This window comes from Canis lupus, chromosome 20, assembly GCF_003254725.2.
Source record: "Canis lupus dingo isolate Sandy chromosome 20, ASM325472v2, whole genome shotgun sequence".
Taxonomy (NCBI): domain Eukaryota; kingdom Metazoa; phylum Chordata; class Mammalia; order Carnivora; family Canidae; genus Canis; species Canis lupus.
The window spans coordinates 22902843-22922327 of NC_064262.1; the positions used below are offsets into that span (position 1 = coordinate 22902843).

The 19485-nt window shown below is 33.7% G+C and overlaps 1 protein-coding gene across 1 annotated transcript in view; it reads left to right on the plus strand.

The window, feature by feature from the left end:
• TMF1 (TATA element modulatory factor 1) overlaps positions 1-15126 on the plus strand; it is a 31936-nt gene extending 16810 nt beyond the window's left edge. The window contains exons 9-17 of the mRNA XM_025456534.3: positions 3147-3239; positions 4353-4509; positions 7764-7956; positions 8742-8811; positions 9046-9138; positions 10024-10125; positions 10406-10555; positions 11749-11874; positions 13233-15126. Of these exons, the coding sequence (XP_025312319.1) occupies positions 3147-3239; positions 4353-4509; positions 7764-7956; positions 8742-8811; positions 9046-9138; positions 10024-10125; positions 10406-10555; positions 11749-11874; positions 13233-13376 (1128 nt within the window). The 3' untranslated portion in view covers positions 13377-15126. The remainder of the gene's footprint in view (positions 1-3146; positions 3240-4352; positions 4510-7763; positions 7957-8741; positions 8812-9045; positions 9139-10023; positions 10126-10405; positions 10556-11748; positions 11875-13232) is intronic.
• The last annotated feature ends 4359 nt before the right edge of the window (positions 15127-19485 follow it).

Consider the following 19485-nt stretch of genomic DNA (forward strand, 5'->3'; position numbering starts at 1 on the left):
ACATTTCTAATCTTATTGGATGCTTTTCTAGGAGTATTGGACTGTGCCAATCTTAATTATGTGTTTTTTAAACTGTTAAAGTGATGCTTACATTGTACTGTATTTCTTATTTTTTGTGACTTTCAGACTTAAGAATATTATGAAAAGCAAAGACTGCGTTACCGAACATATGCAGATAAATATTAAACATTCCTTATAATTTTAGGAGAATCCATATAACTCCTGAGTTTATTCTTAACATCTGTGGGAGTCCATGTAGTTCAGATAGAGGAGGAAAACTGAAATTTGTCAGGCTTTTTCTTCTTTTTAATTTTTTTTTATTTTTAAAGATTTTATTTATTTATTCATGAGAGACAGAGAGAGAGGGGCAGAGACATAGGCAGAGGGAGAAGCAGGCTCCCCACAAGTTGCTCCCAGATCCTGGGATCATGCCCTGAGCTGAAGGCAGATGCTCAGCTGCTGAGCCACTCATTCATCCCCAGGCTTTTTCTTATAAAATCATTAGTTGTTAGATATTTGGATTAGTTTCACTTTTTGGTTATTATGGTTAATACTGCTATAAACATTCATTTACAAGTTTTTGTATGAACATTTATTTTAAATTCTTCTAGACATATACCTTCAGGTCAGTATAATAACCCTATATATAACTTTTTGAGGATCTGCCAGACTTTCCCATAGCAATTGCACCATTTTATGGAATATATGCAATTTATGCAATATATGATGGTCTACATCTGCCAGTATTTGTTTGTTATTGTCTTCTTTTTTTTTTTTCATTATAGCCCTTTTAGTGGGTGTGAAATGGTACCTGATTGTGATGTGCTTGTTTACATTTTCTTAATGACTAACGATGTTAACCATCTTCTTATGTGCTTACTGGCCATATGTATCTTTGTTTTATTTTGTTTTTTTAAAGATTTATTTATTTGAGGAGGGGGAGGGGCAGAACGAGAAGGGGAGAAAGAATCTCCAACAGACTCCCTAATGAATGAGGAGCCCAATGTGAGGTTCAGTCCCACAACTCTAAGATAACTGAAATCAAGAATCAGACACCTAATGGATTGAGCCACCCAGGCTCCCCTGGCCATTTATATCTTACTGCAACTTCTTTGGAGAAATTTATTTGATTACTCAAATCCTTTGCCCATTTTTAAATTGGGATTTTTAAAAATTGGTGAGTTGTTAGAATTCTTTATGTATTCTGCACATTAGATCCTTATCAGATGTAGTATTTGCAAATATTCTTTCCCATTTTATAGATTGTCTTTCATTTTCTTAATGTCCTTTGAGTAGACCTTTAACAATTTTGAAGTCTGACTTACCTATTTTTTTCTTTTGTTGCCTCTACTTTGAGTGTCATATTGAAGACTCCATTGCTTAACCCAAGGTCATGCAGGTTTTCACTTGTTTCCTTTGAAGAATTTTAGTCTTAACTCTCACATTTAGGTTTTTTGCACATGGATATCCAGCTGTCCCAGTACCATTTATTGAAAAGACTATTCTTCCCTCATTGACCCCAAAGCAGTTTTGATTTAATTTTATGCAAGTATGTAAAACATTTTTACATGATTCCAAAGTGAAAGCTATATAAATATATTAAGACATTTGCTTCCAACTTAACTCCTCCCTATCCTCTTTCTTTGCCTATAAGTAACCATTTTACTAGTGTTTGGGTTATTTTTTTCAGTGTTTTTATTTGTAAATACTAGAAAATGTAAATCTATACACTTACCTCCACACATATGTGGAACCTCCTTATGCATGTTCTCTCTCTCTCAAATAAAATCATTATTTTATTATTTTTTAAAGATTTTATTTATTTATGCATGAGAGACATAGAGAGAGAGAGAGGCTGAGACATAGGCAGAGGGAGAAGCAGGCTCCATGCAAGGAGCCTGACATGGGACTCCATCCCGGTCTCCAGGATCCCGCCCTGGGCTGAAGGTGGCGCTAAACTGCTGAGCCACCAGGGCTGCCCTCAAATAAAATCTTTAAAGAGAAAAATCACCTCTATAAGTAATGTCAATTTTGGTTATTAATTTCTTGTCCTTATCTCTGATATGTATTTTTTATCATTGGTATCATATATATATATATACATATATATAATAGTTTTTTGTTTAAGATTAAATTATAAATTTTTCCATATTCCTTATATTCACCATAATTTTTTAAAAAGATTTATTTATTTTATGAGAGAGTGTGCACGCACAAGTGAGGGGAGGGGCAGAGACAGGGAGAGGGAGAGAAGCAGACTCTCAACAGGGGGCTGATCTCAAGAGCCTGAGATCACGACCCAGAGCTGAAATCAGGAGTCAGATGCTCAACTGACTGCCAGGCGTCCCCACATTAATCATAATTTTTAAAGATTTTTTAAAAAATTCATTTAGGAAAGACAGACAAGCAGAGGCACAGGCAGAGGGGAGAAGCAGGCTCCACGCCAGGAGCCTGATGTGGGACTTGATCTTGGGTCTCCAGGATCACACCCTGGGCCAAAGGCAGGCGCTAAACCGCCGAGCCACCCCGGGATCCCCTCATCATAATTTTTAATGAGAATATTCATGTTCTTTCAAAATTCACAAAATTGATTACTACTAATGGATATTTAGAATATTTCCTGTTTTGTCTGGTTTTGCTAGTCCAGCTAATAGTGTAGGGAGTATCTTTGTATGTTTAGATCTGCTTCTGTTAAGTAAATTCTTGAGACTAGGATAACCAGGTGAAAGGTGAGAGTTCTATGATTGCTTTAACATGTTGCCATAATGTTCTACAAAAAGACTGTTGTAGTTTACATTTGCAGCTGTGTATGAGTATAGCAGTTAGCTTTTATAGCTATTTCATTCTGCCTTACATTGCAAACATTAATAGATGCATTGTCTCTCCTATATTGTATGGCAGTGGCTGTGCCTATTATGCCTTTTTTTTTTTTGGTCTATTAATGCTTTTCTAAGTATATATTTATTAAGTATACAGACGTGCAGTTTAGAATTACTTGGTAAATGGTATGTGTGATAATCATGTAAAAGCTCATTGGATAGTGTAAATATACATAAACCTATTGTGTTGACAACACAGTATGTAGTTAGGAAACTATAATTAGTGTTTTGATACTGTTTGTGATTGTATTGGTTCTCCTCATATAGGTTGGAGACCTTAGGTTGGCACTGCAACGTGCAGAACAGGCGGCTGCCAGAAAAGAGGATTATTTACGCCATGAGATTAGTGAACTCCAGCAGGTACTGTCACAGTTTTCCTAAACACAAATCCAAGATGTGTTTTCCTAGAAATAAAAAAAAGGATTCAGTGGGGATAATGTTCATGGAATTGAGATTACTACCATACTTTATCATTTGCTGTATTTTTGTGGCTTATATGAATAAAACAGGAGTGGACACCCTAAGAAATAAACACAAAAAGCCCTAATTTTGATTTATAGAAAATAATTTTATACTGATAGATTTATTTTGTGTTAGTATTGTTTTTTCATTTGTTATAGCTAGTTTATCAGTCTTTCATTACTGTGGGGCAGATAATCAGTGTCAGTTTTTTTTTTTTTTTTTTTAAGATTTTATTTATTTATTTGAGAGAGAGACAATGAGAGACGGCATAAGCAGAGGGAGTGGCAGAGGGGGAGAGAGAAGCAGACTCCCCGCTTAGCAGGGAGCCTGATGTGGAACTTAATCCCAGGACCCTGAGATCATAACCTGAACCAAAGGCAGATGCTTAACCAACTGAGCCACCTCAGTGCCCTCGGTGCCAGTTTTTCCACTATTCTGTTAATTTTCAGTCAGTGAATATGCACAGGAAAAGGAGACAAAGTACAACTCCAATTGATCTTTCTGTTTTTTTAAATACTTAGAAATATATGGATGATGAGGCAACTGCTGGGAGGTTTGGATGATGGTCTTTTTTTTTTTTTTTTTTTTTAATTTTTATTTATTTATGATAGTCACAGAGAGAGAAATAGAGAGAGGCAGAGACATAGGCAGAGGGAGAAGCAGGCTCCATGCACAGGGGGCCCGATGTGGGATTCGATCCCGGGTCTCCAGGATCGCGCCCTGGGCCAAAGGCAGGCGCCAAACCGCTGCGCCACCCAGGGATCCCTGGATGATGGTCTTTTTTACCTGAAGATAATCAAACTTCTTTTTGTTAGAAAAGAAGCACTCCCTTAGATACTGTTATGCATCCTAGCTCTAACAGATTGAATAATTAGAAAATAATGTAACTACAAAACAATTTTATCTTGGGAAAATAATATTTTCCAGAAATCTTTCATAAAGTTTATTTGCTAGTGTTTTTAGAGTTTTCATTGTTATTAGTGGTAATGATTTAAGAATTTCATGATTTAGAGACTCCAGGAAGCAGAAAATCGAAACCAAGAGCTGAGTCAAAGTGTTTCATCAACGACAAGACCATTGCTTCGACAGATAGAAAACTTGCAAGCAACTCTAGGGTCCCAAACGTCATCGTGGGAGAAGTTAGAGAAGAATCTTTCTGATAGGCTTGGTAACTGCTTTAGTTCTTATGTTCAATGTAGAAGCCCTTTCCTTTTATTTATAAAAGTAGAATGGTATGAAATTGAAATTCATTTGATCTGATAGTTACACTTTATGTCTAACTTGTAGAGTTTTACGTCTTCTCCTTTCTTGCTTTTATTTTCTAATATTCTAATTGACTTTTTCAGACCACTTGTTTTCCCTTACACAGTGTGTCAAATATTATCCAAATACTTCCATGTCATCTTATCATTTTTACAGACAGCTGTTCTCATTTTTTTCCTTGTCTGTTGCTACATCTGACCTCTTTCTAGCTTGTCTGTAATAATGTAGGAGGTAGAGATCAGATATGGTTCTGGTCCTTGGTAGAATTCCACGAGCAGAGATAGGTCTCAGGAGGATCCCAGTCAAACTTTACTAGACAGATTCTGTGGAGTCTTGAGAGTCTTTAGTATAGAAATGTCCCAGGTTGCCCTTCTGTGCTGCTGTTAAGAAAATAATTATTCTAAGATGTTTATGCAAGTACAGATAAATTGTGTGTGTGTGTGTGTATCCCAGAAGCTGACTAACTGATGAAAATTTCACGTGCCCTTTCTATGGCTAAAATTAACTGTAGTTTGAGAGACGCCATGGTACAGTGATAAAAGCAGGCCTGAAAGGGTATCCCTGTAAATCATGAGGAGTAAACTAGAATGAGTGGTTTTCAAACAATATTCGGTGGATCCCTTAGATGTCTTAGGACTAGCTGTCATGGTGAGAGGGCAGCTGTATAATTAAGGTGCTTGATATAGCCCTTTAGGCTGCTTTAATGAAAGTAGTGCCTCCTTTTCGATCTTTTTTTTTTTTTTTTTACTTCCATGTGAGATTATGTCTAGAAAACATTCATCTACTTAAAAAAAATCACTAAACTAGATGAAATGTCATGTATTGTTTAATTTATAGATATATGTTTTGGGTCTATCATTTGTTACTGAGACCCATTTGCTATGAACATGAGACATCTGAAAATGACACCTGAAATGAATTTTCTTTTAGCAATAAATGGAAACCAGAAGCTGGTTTTTTCTTTTAGCAGTAATGAAAACCAGAAGCTGGTTTGTTTTTTTTTATTTGTTTGTTTTTTTTGTTTTTTTGTTGTTGTTTTTAAACTGGGCTCTACATCCCCTCAGTGATATGTGGTATTGTGCTGGAATATAGGCAAAGCCATGGGACACACATACCAAATATTGCTTTTAATAGGAGCACAAATACAGCATGTAACAATATAAAGTGAAAAATAGAGATAATGTTAGGTCTACTTTGGTAGAGAAAAAATAGAATTAGTGATTAAATATCAGACAACTCTAATCTTTTCTTAACTGAAATTTTTTATTGAGATAATTATAGATTCACATGCAGTTTTAAAAAATTATACAGGTGGTCCCTTGCATGCTTTATCTAATATCCCCAAATGTTAACACTGCAAAATTATAGTATAATATCACAACAGGATATTGACAGTGATATAATATACTAATTTTATTCAGATTTCTTCAGTTCTACTGATACTCATTTATATATGTGTGTGTCTCTGTATTAAGTTGGGCATGGTTTTATTATATGTGTAGGTTCATGTACCCATCTCTACATTCAAGATTTTGAACAGTTCCGATAAGTTGTCCTTTTAGAACCTCATTTTACCATTCTAATGGCCCTCCTTTTGTGTCCCAAATCTTGGCAATCACAATCTGTCCCCCATCTAAAATTATGGAATTTCAAAATGTTATATAAATAGAATTATATACTATGTGACAATTTGGGATTGGCTTTTTTCCTTCACAACATAATTCCCTGGAGGTTCATCTAAATTACTGTGTATATCAGTGATTTAGTCCTTTCATTGCAGAGTGTTTCTGTGTTATGAGCATACCACATTTTCTTTAACCATCTACCTGATGAATGATATCTGGGCTCATTCTAGATCTTTTCCTGTACAGATAAAGCTGTGAACATTCTTGTACATGTTTTAGTGTAGACATGTTTTTATTTCTCTGGCTAAATGCCTTAAGTGTGCAGTTGCTGGGTTGTCTGGGTAGTTGTATGTTTAGTTTTTTAGGAAAACACCAAACTGTTTTTCCAAAGTGTCTATATGTATGACAGTAATCTAATTTCTCCACATCCTTGTCAGAATTTTGTGTTGTCCCTATTTTTTCTTCTAGTCATCCAGATATCATTTAGTGATATCTTACTGTGATTTTCATTTGAATTTCCCTAATGACGTATATCATTTCATGTGCTTATTTTCCATTTGTATATCCTCTTCAGTGAAATTACCTTTCCATGTCTTTTTTTTTTTTTAAGATTTTATTTATTTATTTAAGAGAGAGAGAGAGAGAGAGCATGAGCAGGGAGGAGGGGCCGAGGGAGAGGGAGCAGCAGGCTCCCCACTGAGCAGGGAAGCCCAAGCAGGGCTGGATCCCAGGACCCGGGGATCATGACCTGAGCCGAAGGCAGACACTTAACCAGCTGAACCACCCAGGCACCACACCTTTTCATGTCTTTTGCCCATTTTCTAATTGGATTCTATTTTCACTGGTAAGTTTTGAGACTTCTTTATATATTCTAGACACCAAGTAATGCGGTTTGCATTTTTTTCCTCCCAAGTCTGTAGCTTGTCTTTTTATCCTGTTCACAAAAGCAAAAGTTTAAAATTTTGAAGTCCAGTTTATCAGTTTTTCTTTTTATGGTTCTGCTGTTGGTGTCAAACCTAAGTACTCTTTTCCTGTCTAAGGACAGTGTTTGCTCACCTCGCCTCTTCGGACTTCCACTAGAGAATGGTTGGGGATAGTAGTCACCTAATGAGATATCTAGGGACAGGCAAAGAGTGAAAGTTTTAGAAAACTTTTTTCTAAAAGTTTTAAGGGTTTTCTTGCACTTAAATTTTTGATCCATTTTGAATTAATTTTCATATAATGTAAGTTTAGTTTGATGGGTTTTTAGGTTTGTTTTTTTCTTTTTTGTTTTTGCGTTTAGATATCCAGTTGCTCCACTTTCAATATGTGCCTCCACTTTCAAATTAAAATATTTTAGGAAGAAAATAATAAAGCAGATATAAGTTAAGATTTGTTCTTTTGTCTATATAAGCAGTTCTGCCTCAGTCAATAAGTTCTTACAGATTTCAGTGAGGCTATTTGAATTATTAACTGTTTGAAGTAAAAATTTATTTGATATTTTGGCCTTTTGGGCATAAGTATATTTGATTTTTCTTTTTTATCCTACAATCAGGTGAATCCCAGACTTTGTTGGCAGCAGCAGTTGAAAGAGAACGTGCAGCTACAGAAGAACTCCTTGCCAACAAAATTCAAATGTCCTCCATGGAGTCACAGAATTCTCTCTTAAGACAGGAAAACAGTAGATTTCAGGCCCAGTTAGAATCAGAGAAAAATAAGCTAAGAAAACTTGAGGATGAAAATAATAGGTGAGCATGTTTCTTGAGTGTTATTCTTGGTGGTTTTGTGACATCTTAAAGCACTTAAAATAAAGAAGTTGTAGTGTTTAAACTCAGAGTCATTAGTAATAGAATATTATAGCAGAATGGTTTGGGATTCATTGAACTTGAGACAGGCTCGTGAAATTGTGTGGCATGTTCTGTATGTATTTGCATTTTCCAGGGAAAGGATTCATTACTTTAATCAGGTTTTTTTAAAGGAATCTGTAACTATAAAATAGTTTGGAGACCACTCATTGGAGTTTTTTTTTATATTTTACAATGGTCTTAGCAGTGTTCCAGTCTTTCTAAATAAATGTCTGGGTTCTTTGGAACTGCAAGCTATGAAGTTCATCTATCTGAAAGTGTATTAAGGCTGTGATTAGTGTGGTTTTACTCCCTGAGTTCTCCCTTAGAAATTTTAGTTAAAAAAAAAACAAATGTTCAAGTAAAAATGATACCTGAACTTCTGCAAATATTTTCATAGAACTCTCTAACAAGCTTTTGCAGAATCTGAACCTATTAGAGAATGGTGGTATTCAAAATTCTTTTTAGAAAATCTCTTTTTAAATGAAATCCTAGCTCAGAGCAGCAATATAATATAATACACAAAAGTAGTAGCTTGGCTTCTGAGTGTAAAACCCCTGTCATCTAGAAAGTATATTTGGAAAATCAAGCTGATAGTTGAAATGACTATTAAAGAGTTAATAAAGTGGTGAGTTTTCAATAGTGTGTACTATCATCTTTGTTTTGTTTAATTCTTTCTGGCTTAATAGGTACCAGGTCGAATTAGAAAACCTGAAAGATGAATATGTAAGAACACTTGAAGAGACAAAGAAAGAAAAGGTATTTAATAGTGTTTGCTCACCTCTCCTCTTCGGGCTTCCACTAGAGAACAGTTGGGGATGGTAGCCACCTAATGAGATGCCAGGGTGGAGTGAGCACTGTGACTTCTTTCTGAACTTGGTCTTTAGTAGTAAAAGAAATAGGAATATATACTTTATGTTCCTGACTTTGGAATGGACTTAGAAGGATGATTTAGTATCACAGAAATTATCTAACTCTACCTCTCTCCACTAGACACTACTGAATAGTCAGTTAGAAATGGAGAAATTGAAAGTTGAACAGGAAAGGAAGAAAGCAGTTTTCACCCAAGAAGCAATAAAAGAAAAGGTACTGAATTTGGGGTTTTGTTTTGTTTTTGGTGTAACCAGTTCATAGCTGTTCTGATTAACCATTGTTACATAATTCTAGGTATACCTTATAAATACCATTTTTTCTGCTTAAAATCAATAGAGTGATGAATTATAGTATTGTAATCAGATCCTGTCAGAGTGGGTCCAAAGTAATTTGAGTTTATCCAAAGAGATCTGTGATTCTAAGGCTTGAATTATAGAATCTGTTGCGGCCATTTTTTAATGAATTTTGTGGTCTCACTGAAACTAATGCACTTCATTTGGCCTCTAGGCACCTTGGGGATAAAACTGGTATGTTCACTTTATTTCTGGTTAAGGAAGGTAATTTTTCTAAAGTGAGTTAGTTTCCTGTATGTGAAGGATTGGATTATACTTGGTAGCATCATTTGTTAAAACTGCCTGTATGTACATGGAAATTACCTTTTGAATTTGTTTGGAATTTTAAAAATATATATTAAAAATAAAATGGATAAGCCAGAAACTTGATGGTTTGTAAAACTTATTAGTAATCTTATTCTGAAGAATTAGGTTTAATTGTTAATAGGTTAATTAATATATAATAATATGTAGACATTAACTCATGTATTTGTTAGAACAAAACATTCTCATTCCATTAAAAATAAATTGTTGTAATATAAATGAGTCCTGAGATGATTTGACCACATCTGTCTACAATTTTAAATGACTCTTGTGCCTTTAATAAGACTTCAGAAATTCTATCTGTAACATTTTATATGAGGAAATGAGAATGAATCTTTGTTGTCATTTATCCTAGAAAAGTTTCTTGCTTTTTATTTACCATTTTAGTCTTTAATGTGACCTGAATGTTGTTTTTGTTTTTGTTTTTGTTTTACTCCTTAAGGAACGGAAGCCATTTTCTGTTTCTAGCACTCCTACCATGTCTCGTTCGAGTTCAATAAGTGGAGTTGATATGGCAGGGCTACAAACATCTTTTCTGTCTCAGGTGATATTTTATTTCTTATATGTACCTAGTTGTTAAACTGAACGATAATAAAGGAAATAAGCAGGTAGCATTTTGTCTATCATCTATCACCTTGCCATTCCATAGGCAATTGATCTGAATATTCATGAAGGAGTGCTAATTGCACTGAAGAAATAAGAGATGATTTCGTGCCTTTGAGAAAGTTACAGACACTTTAAAGCAAGAATTAGCAGAACCATTTGTTTGAACCTTATTGTGGAACTCAGCTTATAACTGTATAACTGTATATGGTTTAATATAGGATGAACCTCATGATCACTCATTTGGACCAATGTCTGTATCAACAAATGGAAATCTTTACGATGCTGTGAGAATGGGAGCGGGATCCAGCATTATTGAAAATCTACAGTCTCAGCTAAAGCTAAGGGAAGGAGAAATTACTCATTTACAGGTATTGGAAAAATTAAATGTGCAACAGAAGTAAATGAAATTTTGGGGCCTAATAAGTAGCACCCTTCATCTCCACCTCAATTCTGAGCAAATTGAAAAATAAAGTGAAATAGTGGCATGTGAAGTTTAAAATGTATCACATATATTAATGATGTATGTGATATATATATACATATATAATGATATATGTGGTTTTTTTGATAAGACTAGTTTGAGAAATTAGCCAGATGAGAGCCAAATGAGCCTGCTCACGGGCTCTGACTGTCAGAATTAGCGCGACTTACCCACCCTGTCATGGCAAATGCAGAGCTGGAGTAGGCCTCCCCATGTGTTATAGGCTGCCATCTAAGACTTGTAAGCATCTAAGAGCAGAGAACTCCTGGCAGGCACCTTTCCCAAACATTAAAAAAGAAAGAGTTTGCTGATCTGAACACAGTCATTTTATTTTTCTCAAGAGTTACCACTTAGGTCACTCCCCCTTGTGAGGAAGGAGGGAGAGAGATTAGAACTAGAATATCCTGTATATGAAAGAAACCATCTTGAATAGGGAGGCGGCACCCTCCCATCTTACTTTACTTTTTAAAAACTTAATGTGAGAGATGTTAAAACACTTTACCTATTTTCATTGTTGAACTTGAAACAGAAGTGTAAATCTTTCCTTTTATTCTCATTATATTATTATAGTTGGTTGGAAATACTACTCTATTAAAGACCAAGTCTTTGAATTGGAAAATAAACAAGATCAGAATAAACTTCATATGAGTTATGTTTGTGTAGCCCAGTGTGCTGTGCTTGAGGGTCCAGATTAAACTTCATTGGTAGTGATGATAGATTCTGTCAATGTGACCTGCACAGCTGGGGCTGCATTAAAGGATAATTTTATTTTTCTGAGTTTATGTACTAATTTAGAATGACTGAAATATATGCTGTTTCTCTAGAGAAAAATATAGGGCTCCGTACTTCAAACAGATGATTAGATTTTCTTTAGTTCTTTTTCTTTCATAGTAAGCCCTGGTAACCTCTGAGGAGAGCAGAAACCCTTGTTTTTGCCACCATTTCCTTAAAGAGTTAGCTCATGGCTATGTGTTGACATACTATTTTATCAAAAATAACATTGAATATATTTATATTAGTATAAGTATTAATAACCAAGATATATTTTTATTTAAATTACTTCCCTGTAATGTTTCTCAGCTAGAAATTGGCAACCTAGAAAAAACACGTGCAATAATGGCTGAAGAGCTAGTTAAATTAACAAATCAAAATGATGAACTTGAAGAGAAAGTGAAGGAGATACCCAAACTTCGAACTCAGCTAAGAGTAAGTACTCTTCTCTTCATTTAAGGATGAGTCCAAGGGATTCCCTAGGTGGCTCAGTTGGTTAGGTGTCTGACACTTGATTTTGGCTCAGGTCATAATCTCAGGGTACAGGATTGAGCCCCACATTGGGCTATGCACCCTGCAGGGCATCTTTTTCAGGATTTTCTCTCTCTCCCTGCTTGCTTGCACGTACACGCTCTGCTTCTTTCTGTAAAATGAATAAATCCTTAAAAAAAAAAAAGAATGAATCCAAGATATTTTTATCCAGTTACATTAGATTTGATATTGTTATTTTACATAAAATACGTAAGTTTTAATGATTTCTTTGAAAATGGTATTAAATAGTTCAGTTAGGAAGTTTTAAGAATCTTCTTACTTGTCACATTACATGAAGTATTTTTCATAATCATGTGCAGTCCCAATATAGGAAAATAATTAGGGATGCCTGGGTGGCTCAGCGGTTGAGCACCTGCCCCTGGCTCAGGGCGTGATCCCACGGTCTCAGGGTCGAGTCCCACATCCGGCTCCTTGCCTGGAGCCTGCTTCTCCCTCTGCCTGTGTCTCTGCCTTTCTCTCTGTGTGTCTTTCATGAATGAATGGATAAAATCTTAAAAAAAAAAAAAAAGAGGGACACCTAGGTGAGTGGTTAAAGCATCCACCTTTGGCTCAGGTTGTGATCTTGGAGTCCCAGGATCAAGTCCCATCAGGCTCCTTGAATGAAGCTTGCTTCTCCCTCTGCCTATGTCTCTGCCTCTCTCTCTGTGTGTCTCTCATGAATTAATAAATAAAATCTTTAAAAATAAAAAATAAAAATAAAGGAAAATAATTAGGTTTTATTTGACCAGGGCTCATTTATAATACTACTCTTTTACATAATCTTATGAGTATTTTGTTCATTGACATTATTATGTATCATCACAATTTACGTATTTGGTATTAGGAGTCACTGTTAAGCCATATATGAAAATATATTTTCTTTTATCTTTTTTTGGTGGGCTAAATGACAGATAATACTTAAAGCGTGATGAACCGAAGAGAGTAAAATTTGATCACATGTGTTTAAATTAATGGGAGAAAAGACAGATTAAGCTTTAGATGGGGAGAATTATAGAGTAGTGGAGAGATATGATAAAATTGGTAGCCATCTGGCTTGGGTTTTTTGTTTTTGTTCTGTTTTTTTAATTCCTCGACTTGCTATTTATTCCAGCGGATCGGAATAGCAGTTTAATTTTCAGAAGAGATGACTAGGTACTTTTCTTTAGATTGTAATATGTTTACTGGTGACTCATTTGTAATATAAATATATATTAAAGGTGTTTTGTAGAGTTATTTTAAAAATTATGAACATTTTTTTGTAGGATTTGGATCAAAGATACAACACTATTCTGCAGATGTATGGAGAGAAAGCAGAAGAGGCAGAAGAACTTCGATTAGATCTTGAAGATGTAAAAAATATGTATAAGACTCAAATAGATGAACTTTTAAGACAAAGACTTAGTTAACTTCTGAAAACTACATTCCCATCAAACTGAATGTAAACATTTAATATCTAAGTGTAGACTCCCAATAAATTCTTTTATAGAATTAGTGGAATTTACTGTAGAGTTCAAAAACTGAAAAAAATTGTTTTATAGTATATAGTAATATTTGCAGTTAAATTATTTTGTGCAATATTTGAACTTTATTTTTGAAACTATTCTTTAAAGATTTATTTTTTAAAGCATCTTTTTTTTTTTTTTTTCTTTTTTTTTTGGTCTTGAACAGCACAGAGATTACTTTTCCTCATATCAGTATGGTAGGGAAGGAGAGTGGTGTTCATATGTTGCGTTGTAAATATATAATTAATTGTATCTGTAATTTATATGTGTTTGTATATATTAAGGACATTTAAAGAGTGATATTAACATATTGAAACTTTGAAATCTTTCACATTTCAACATACCTAATTATTACTTCATGAAAATGAACATTAAATGTTCTAGTAAAAAAATTATTAAACCCACAGTTACTAAATTTTGAACTAATATTTTTTCTTTTAAAGTGGAAATCACACTGACACTCTCTGAAGCTTAAAGGGTGAATGATTTAAACTTTAAAATTTTTGTGGTCTGAGAATTTATTTCACCCACATTCTACAATAAAGTATACAAATTTTGGTACCTCTCTGGTGAAAGCTGTAGCTATTTAGTTAATTATATAGGCACGATCAGATAGTGGAAAAATTTTCCTTAAAATGATTTTGTGATGACATCAGTGACATTTAAGTGCTTTTAAAGAGGTATCGTTTTACTAACCCTGTAAGATGAATCAAAAGTGATAAAGTAATAACATGATTTTCTCTTAAAAATTAATTGTTCACATTTTGTAAAGCCTTATTTTTTGGCACATTAAAAAAATCAATGTTTGATATTACAGAATATTCATAACAATATACAGAAACTATAGGAGTTAATTTAAATTTGGCATTTTGCAATTCTGTATAATTTATCATTTTATTTTTTCTCAAAACTTTACACTCAAAAATAGTGTGGAATAGCTTTAAAAAATAGCTATGCTTTCTTCCAAGTGCTTCCAAATGTTATTTTGTTTAAAAAAAGTTAACCAGGCCACAGTTTTAGATTTGTGAAATATTTTGATACATTTTATTACTGAAAGTCATTTAGTTGCCTTTACTTGCAAATAACTCTCATTTAATTTTTAGTTGAATTTTAAACAGTAGAACTTTGGGTTATAGCTATAAGCAAGCCATGTTGAAGAATTTGGAATGCTTTTCAGGGCAATTCAAGTGACCTCATTTTTGTTCTTTTTGTATTCCAGGCAGTATTTCTGTCATTGGATCTCTGATTTGTAGCACTAATAAATATTCTTTCAGTGTGAACCAAATTCATAAAATTAATTTTCTATATTTTAGTGGTAAAAAGCAGTGTAATAACTTTTTGTCAGCTTGGACTTTTTTGAGGGGGGATTTTTTTTTTTTAAATATTCACTGGGCTGACAAGGAATGACGAGACGGATAGCAATAAGAAATGTACAGAATTAGGAAATATAGGAAACTGAAGTTGCAAAATTGTCAAGCGTTTGAAACTAGAAGTTTAGGAATTAGGAAATTATTATTTTAAAATATTAGAAAATAAAACCTTCAGTTGTGGAAAAAAGATGGAAATAAAACTCCTATACTTTTCAATTTCATAATGTTAGACATTTTCTTTTCTTAATTCTTATTAACATTAATAAAATCAGTTCAACTTAAAATTTTAAAAGTGTTTTCAATTTATTGAACTTAAAAATGGTAAACAGTTATTTAGGACTCTGGCTATATATTATTACCATATGTTCATTATCCAAAAATTAATAATGGATAGTCACACAGATTTTATTATACACTTAGATCTCTTGGTACATTTATAAGTTGAGAAGGTGTAGTGAGAATCTTGAAAAACTCCACTAAGAGGCGGAATACCTAGTGACATACTGGTTGCTGTATTTTGCTGTTGGTCATTAAAACTTCTCTATCCATATTTTAGTAAAACAATGTTTAAAATTTAATGGTTAAGAGAATAGTTTGCAATCAGATATTTCTCTTGAAAATAGATATTAAAAATCAGAACTTCAAAAATATAAGGTTAGACGTGTGAGCATTGTTAATATAGAGACAACTGAGCACATACCAGGTGTTTTTCCAGCCCTTGGGAAGCTTGATTGAGACTACCGACTCCTTTTTTTTTTCCCATTGACTCTGTTGAGAAGTTTCAATTGTATACTGTTTAGCATATGGGAATGTATTGAACGTATCTATATCGTGATTTAAGATATTCTAAATATGGACAATTTCTGACTTAGGGAAACATGAGTTTTTGTAGTTAAGTGAAAATTTTTTTCTCGTGATTCTTCAATTGGCATTTGATTTCTGAATTGAACATTTTATTTAGATGCTTATTAAAAGTATGCAATTTGTAGTATTTAGAAAAAAGCCACATGACAAAAGAGAAGAAGTCTAGATATTTTTTCTTGTTTTACTATTTGGTATATATATATTTTTTTCTTCTAGTATATCATAATTTTAAAATTTTTCTTTAAAATTCTAATCTCCCTATTTTCAGTTTTACAGTATAACCTCATATTTTGTAAAGGGCTAAAAGTATGATTTCAACTACAGATTGATATAATATTTTAATTCTAAATGAAAGGTAATGTAAATAAGCATGGATCTGATTTGAATAAAGGTTAAAATCTTTATAATAGTATTAATGTATTTCATTGTTACCATAATTTAGACTGCCCAGTACCAATGAATGAAGGTGATATTGTTTTATGAAGGTAATAGGACTTGTATAACTTCAGAATTCATATTTTAAAATGAGGATAAGTCCAAATTTTCTATGAGTTATTATGAAGAATATTGTCAGCATTAAGCATAGTTTTTCTAATGAAGTTTTTGGAAAACAATCCTGAGAATTTACCGCAATTAAATTATTGTAAGGATGATTTGTGTCTTTTTTAAAAATCTTAAACAGTGTTCAGGATACTCTTCTAAAAGTTTTACAACAGTTCTGTATTCAAATAATAACAATAGATAAGTTGTCCTTTATTCATAAGTTATTCTGAGTTCATATTGCTTGTAATATTGAACTCTTACAACTTTGATCCTTAAAAGTACTTGTAAGGGCAGCCCAGGTGGCTCAGCGGTTTAGCGCCACCTTCAGCCCAGCCGCTGAAGCCGTGATCCTGGAGACCCAGGATGGAGCCCCACATCAGCTCCCTGCATGGGGCCTGCTTCTCCCTCTGCCTGTGTGTCTCTGCCTCCCCCCCCCTCCCCCGCCGTGTGTGTCTCTCATGAATAAATAAATAAAATCTTAACCCTTATTTTAAAAAAAAAATAAATAAATAAAATACTTGTAAGCTTTGCCTTTACACATATCCATTTTACCTTTAGCAAATCCAGATCCTTTAATAAGATAGAATGGAAATAGTTTCTTTCTTCTTAATACTAAATACTTCTCAAAACAAAAACCACAAAATGGTTTGGTACAGAGAATTTGGTACCCACAATGATGGGTACAGAGAATTTGCTTTTAGAGCTGTCCAGAATTTATTCTCCATTTTGCCCTGCTACTAAGTAAGGTAAATTCAATTTTAGAATCTTCAAATAATACTAAGGAAGAGGTAATAAGAGCTCTTGCTGTTTGTGTAACATCAAACTCTCTTGTTGCTTTTAGAGGTAGTGATGGACACATAGAGGTGTTCCTTTCAGTTTTATACAATGCCACGCCCATTTGTCTCTTGAAATTAAAATCTTAATTTTTAAAAATACATATTGTTAAAAAATCTGTGGTTATGCTGATTATAGGAAACACAGTACTTTGTTACTGTGGAAATAATTCACTTAAACAGGATCATAATCCCTTATCCACTGTTCTGAAGTCTAAAAAAGCTCTGAAAACTGTTAAGTGTTTTTGTAAGTTTGCTGTCAAACTTGCTTTGGTGGTAAAGCTTAACCTTTCCTGACGTGGGGTTACTTAGAGGGTTATCTTACAGTGAGTGGAATGAAGTGCATACATTTTGCTGCAGAAATATTGTATGGGATAATGGGGTGTTGACCCAGGGCACACTGAGTGTGTTAAGTTGTAAACTGCACACTCTCTTCTACACAAAAAAATTCAAGAACACATAGGGCCCCAAGGATTTTGGAAAAGAGATTGTGTACCTGCACTTTACCTTCAAATCAGCTTTTTAAAGTCAATACTATTCTCATCTCCATTTTTAAAATGAAGAAGGTTTAGTTGCTTAAGGTCATATGGCAAGTAAATGGCAAAGATGAGGTTCTAATTTGTGCAGTTTGGCTCCAGAGAATATGCTCTGAACCATTAACTGCAGTGCTGCTTCTCTTATTCCTTTCCTGTGAAACCATAAATGTATAGATCAACTAGCGTAAGGTCAACTTTTGTCAAAATCTATTTGCTTAAAACTTCAGAACTGTTGAATTATATTTTAAGCAATTGGATATATCAGATAACCAATAAGCTATATTCTGATTGTTCAGCATTTTGCTGACACTGTGAGCTATCCAAATGTCAATATATGTGCAGCAAGCTTAAAACACATTTAATAAGATTGTAATGCACTGCAAAAATTATGATTATATAAAATTTTAAACTTGTACAAAAAGAACAGATTATGAATCCCCATACTCTCATTAACCTATACTCTTTAACTGTGTTCAACAGTTCATGGCCCATTTTGTTTCATTTATAGTTCACTTGTGCTTCATCTCAATCCACATTATTTTGAAGCAAATTTCAGACATAAGACTTCATTATCAAATTTAAGTATGGAATATTTTTGTAAAAAATACCTCATCAACTATTTAGTTACTTGCATCATGATTCATATAGGAAAAATGGGATAAAATATGCTTCAGTTGTTTGCATTTACCGTTTTCATGTTTTTTGGTTTTGTTTTACTAGTTTTCACATTAGGAGTTGGTTCCCTTTTGCCATCAGACATGAACAATGAGGTTTTGGTCTGTGTGTTTGGTTGATTGGTCAGACCTCTTTGAATATAAGATTTAACTATATGTGTACTTCAATCTATTACAGTTACCCTTTACTGATGCTTTAAATTATCCTATCTTTGGCCAGAAGGTGGCTTTTCAGACTGGTTCCTGAGTCCTTTTGATAAGGCCCTCATTATCTTTGATTGCCTCCCTGCCTCCTCATGTAAGGTTTTTTAGCTGCTTCTTGTACATCATCTAAGATGATGTACATATCTAAGATGATCCATTTTTCTATGGAACTCACGTTCCTTTTAGTGGGAAATGTTTGCAGATCATAGTCTGGGTACAACAGGTGCTTCTTGCTACAGGGTTGGTTGTTTTGTAGGTCTTTTCAATGGATGATGGAGGATAGCTCTGTTCTTAATGATAAAATGTTAATTTATATTACCTCCAAATTCATAAGTAGTATTTTTATGAGGTTAGGCTTATATCTACACCACATGCCAAAAAATTCAGCTTCAAAGATACCATCTTCATTACTCCTATTTGGTGTATCCCAATCAGTATTCCCACTAACAGTTTGGTTCCTGGGAACAGTTTGTGATTTTTTAAATTCTTTTAGTCCTGAGGGTACATCCACCAGATGTGCTAATTGTGTTTCAAAATCACTTGGGATAGGTCCTTTGTTGTAGTATATGCCACAGCTGGATAACATGTAAATTGTTTCATTTTACTTTCAATTTTTAAGGATTACTTTTTAAAAATTTTGTTTTATACTGTATTTACATGTTTCTAAAGCTACTTCTATATAGTGTATATCCAGAGAAGTTTTTTGCCCCGATATCCATATTCCCTTCTTCCCCCATAGGTAATCATTTTAAATATTAATCTATTTGTAAAATAACATATATATATCCCCTTTCCTACATAAGTAATAGCATATTACACATCCTTTCCCCACTCAACAATACACCCTGAAGTGTATAAAGATTTCTCAGTTCTTTTTTTACACCTGCATAGTTCTTCGTTGTGTGGATATACCAAAGTTTACTCAATCAGCCTCCTATTAATGGACATTTTAGTTTATTTTAATGTCAGTTTGAAGAAAGTTTTAAATT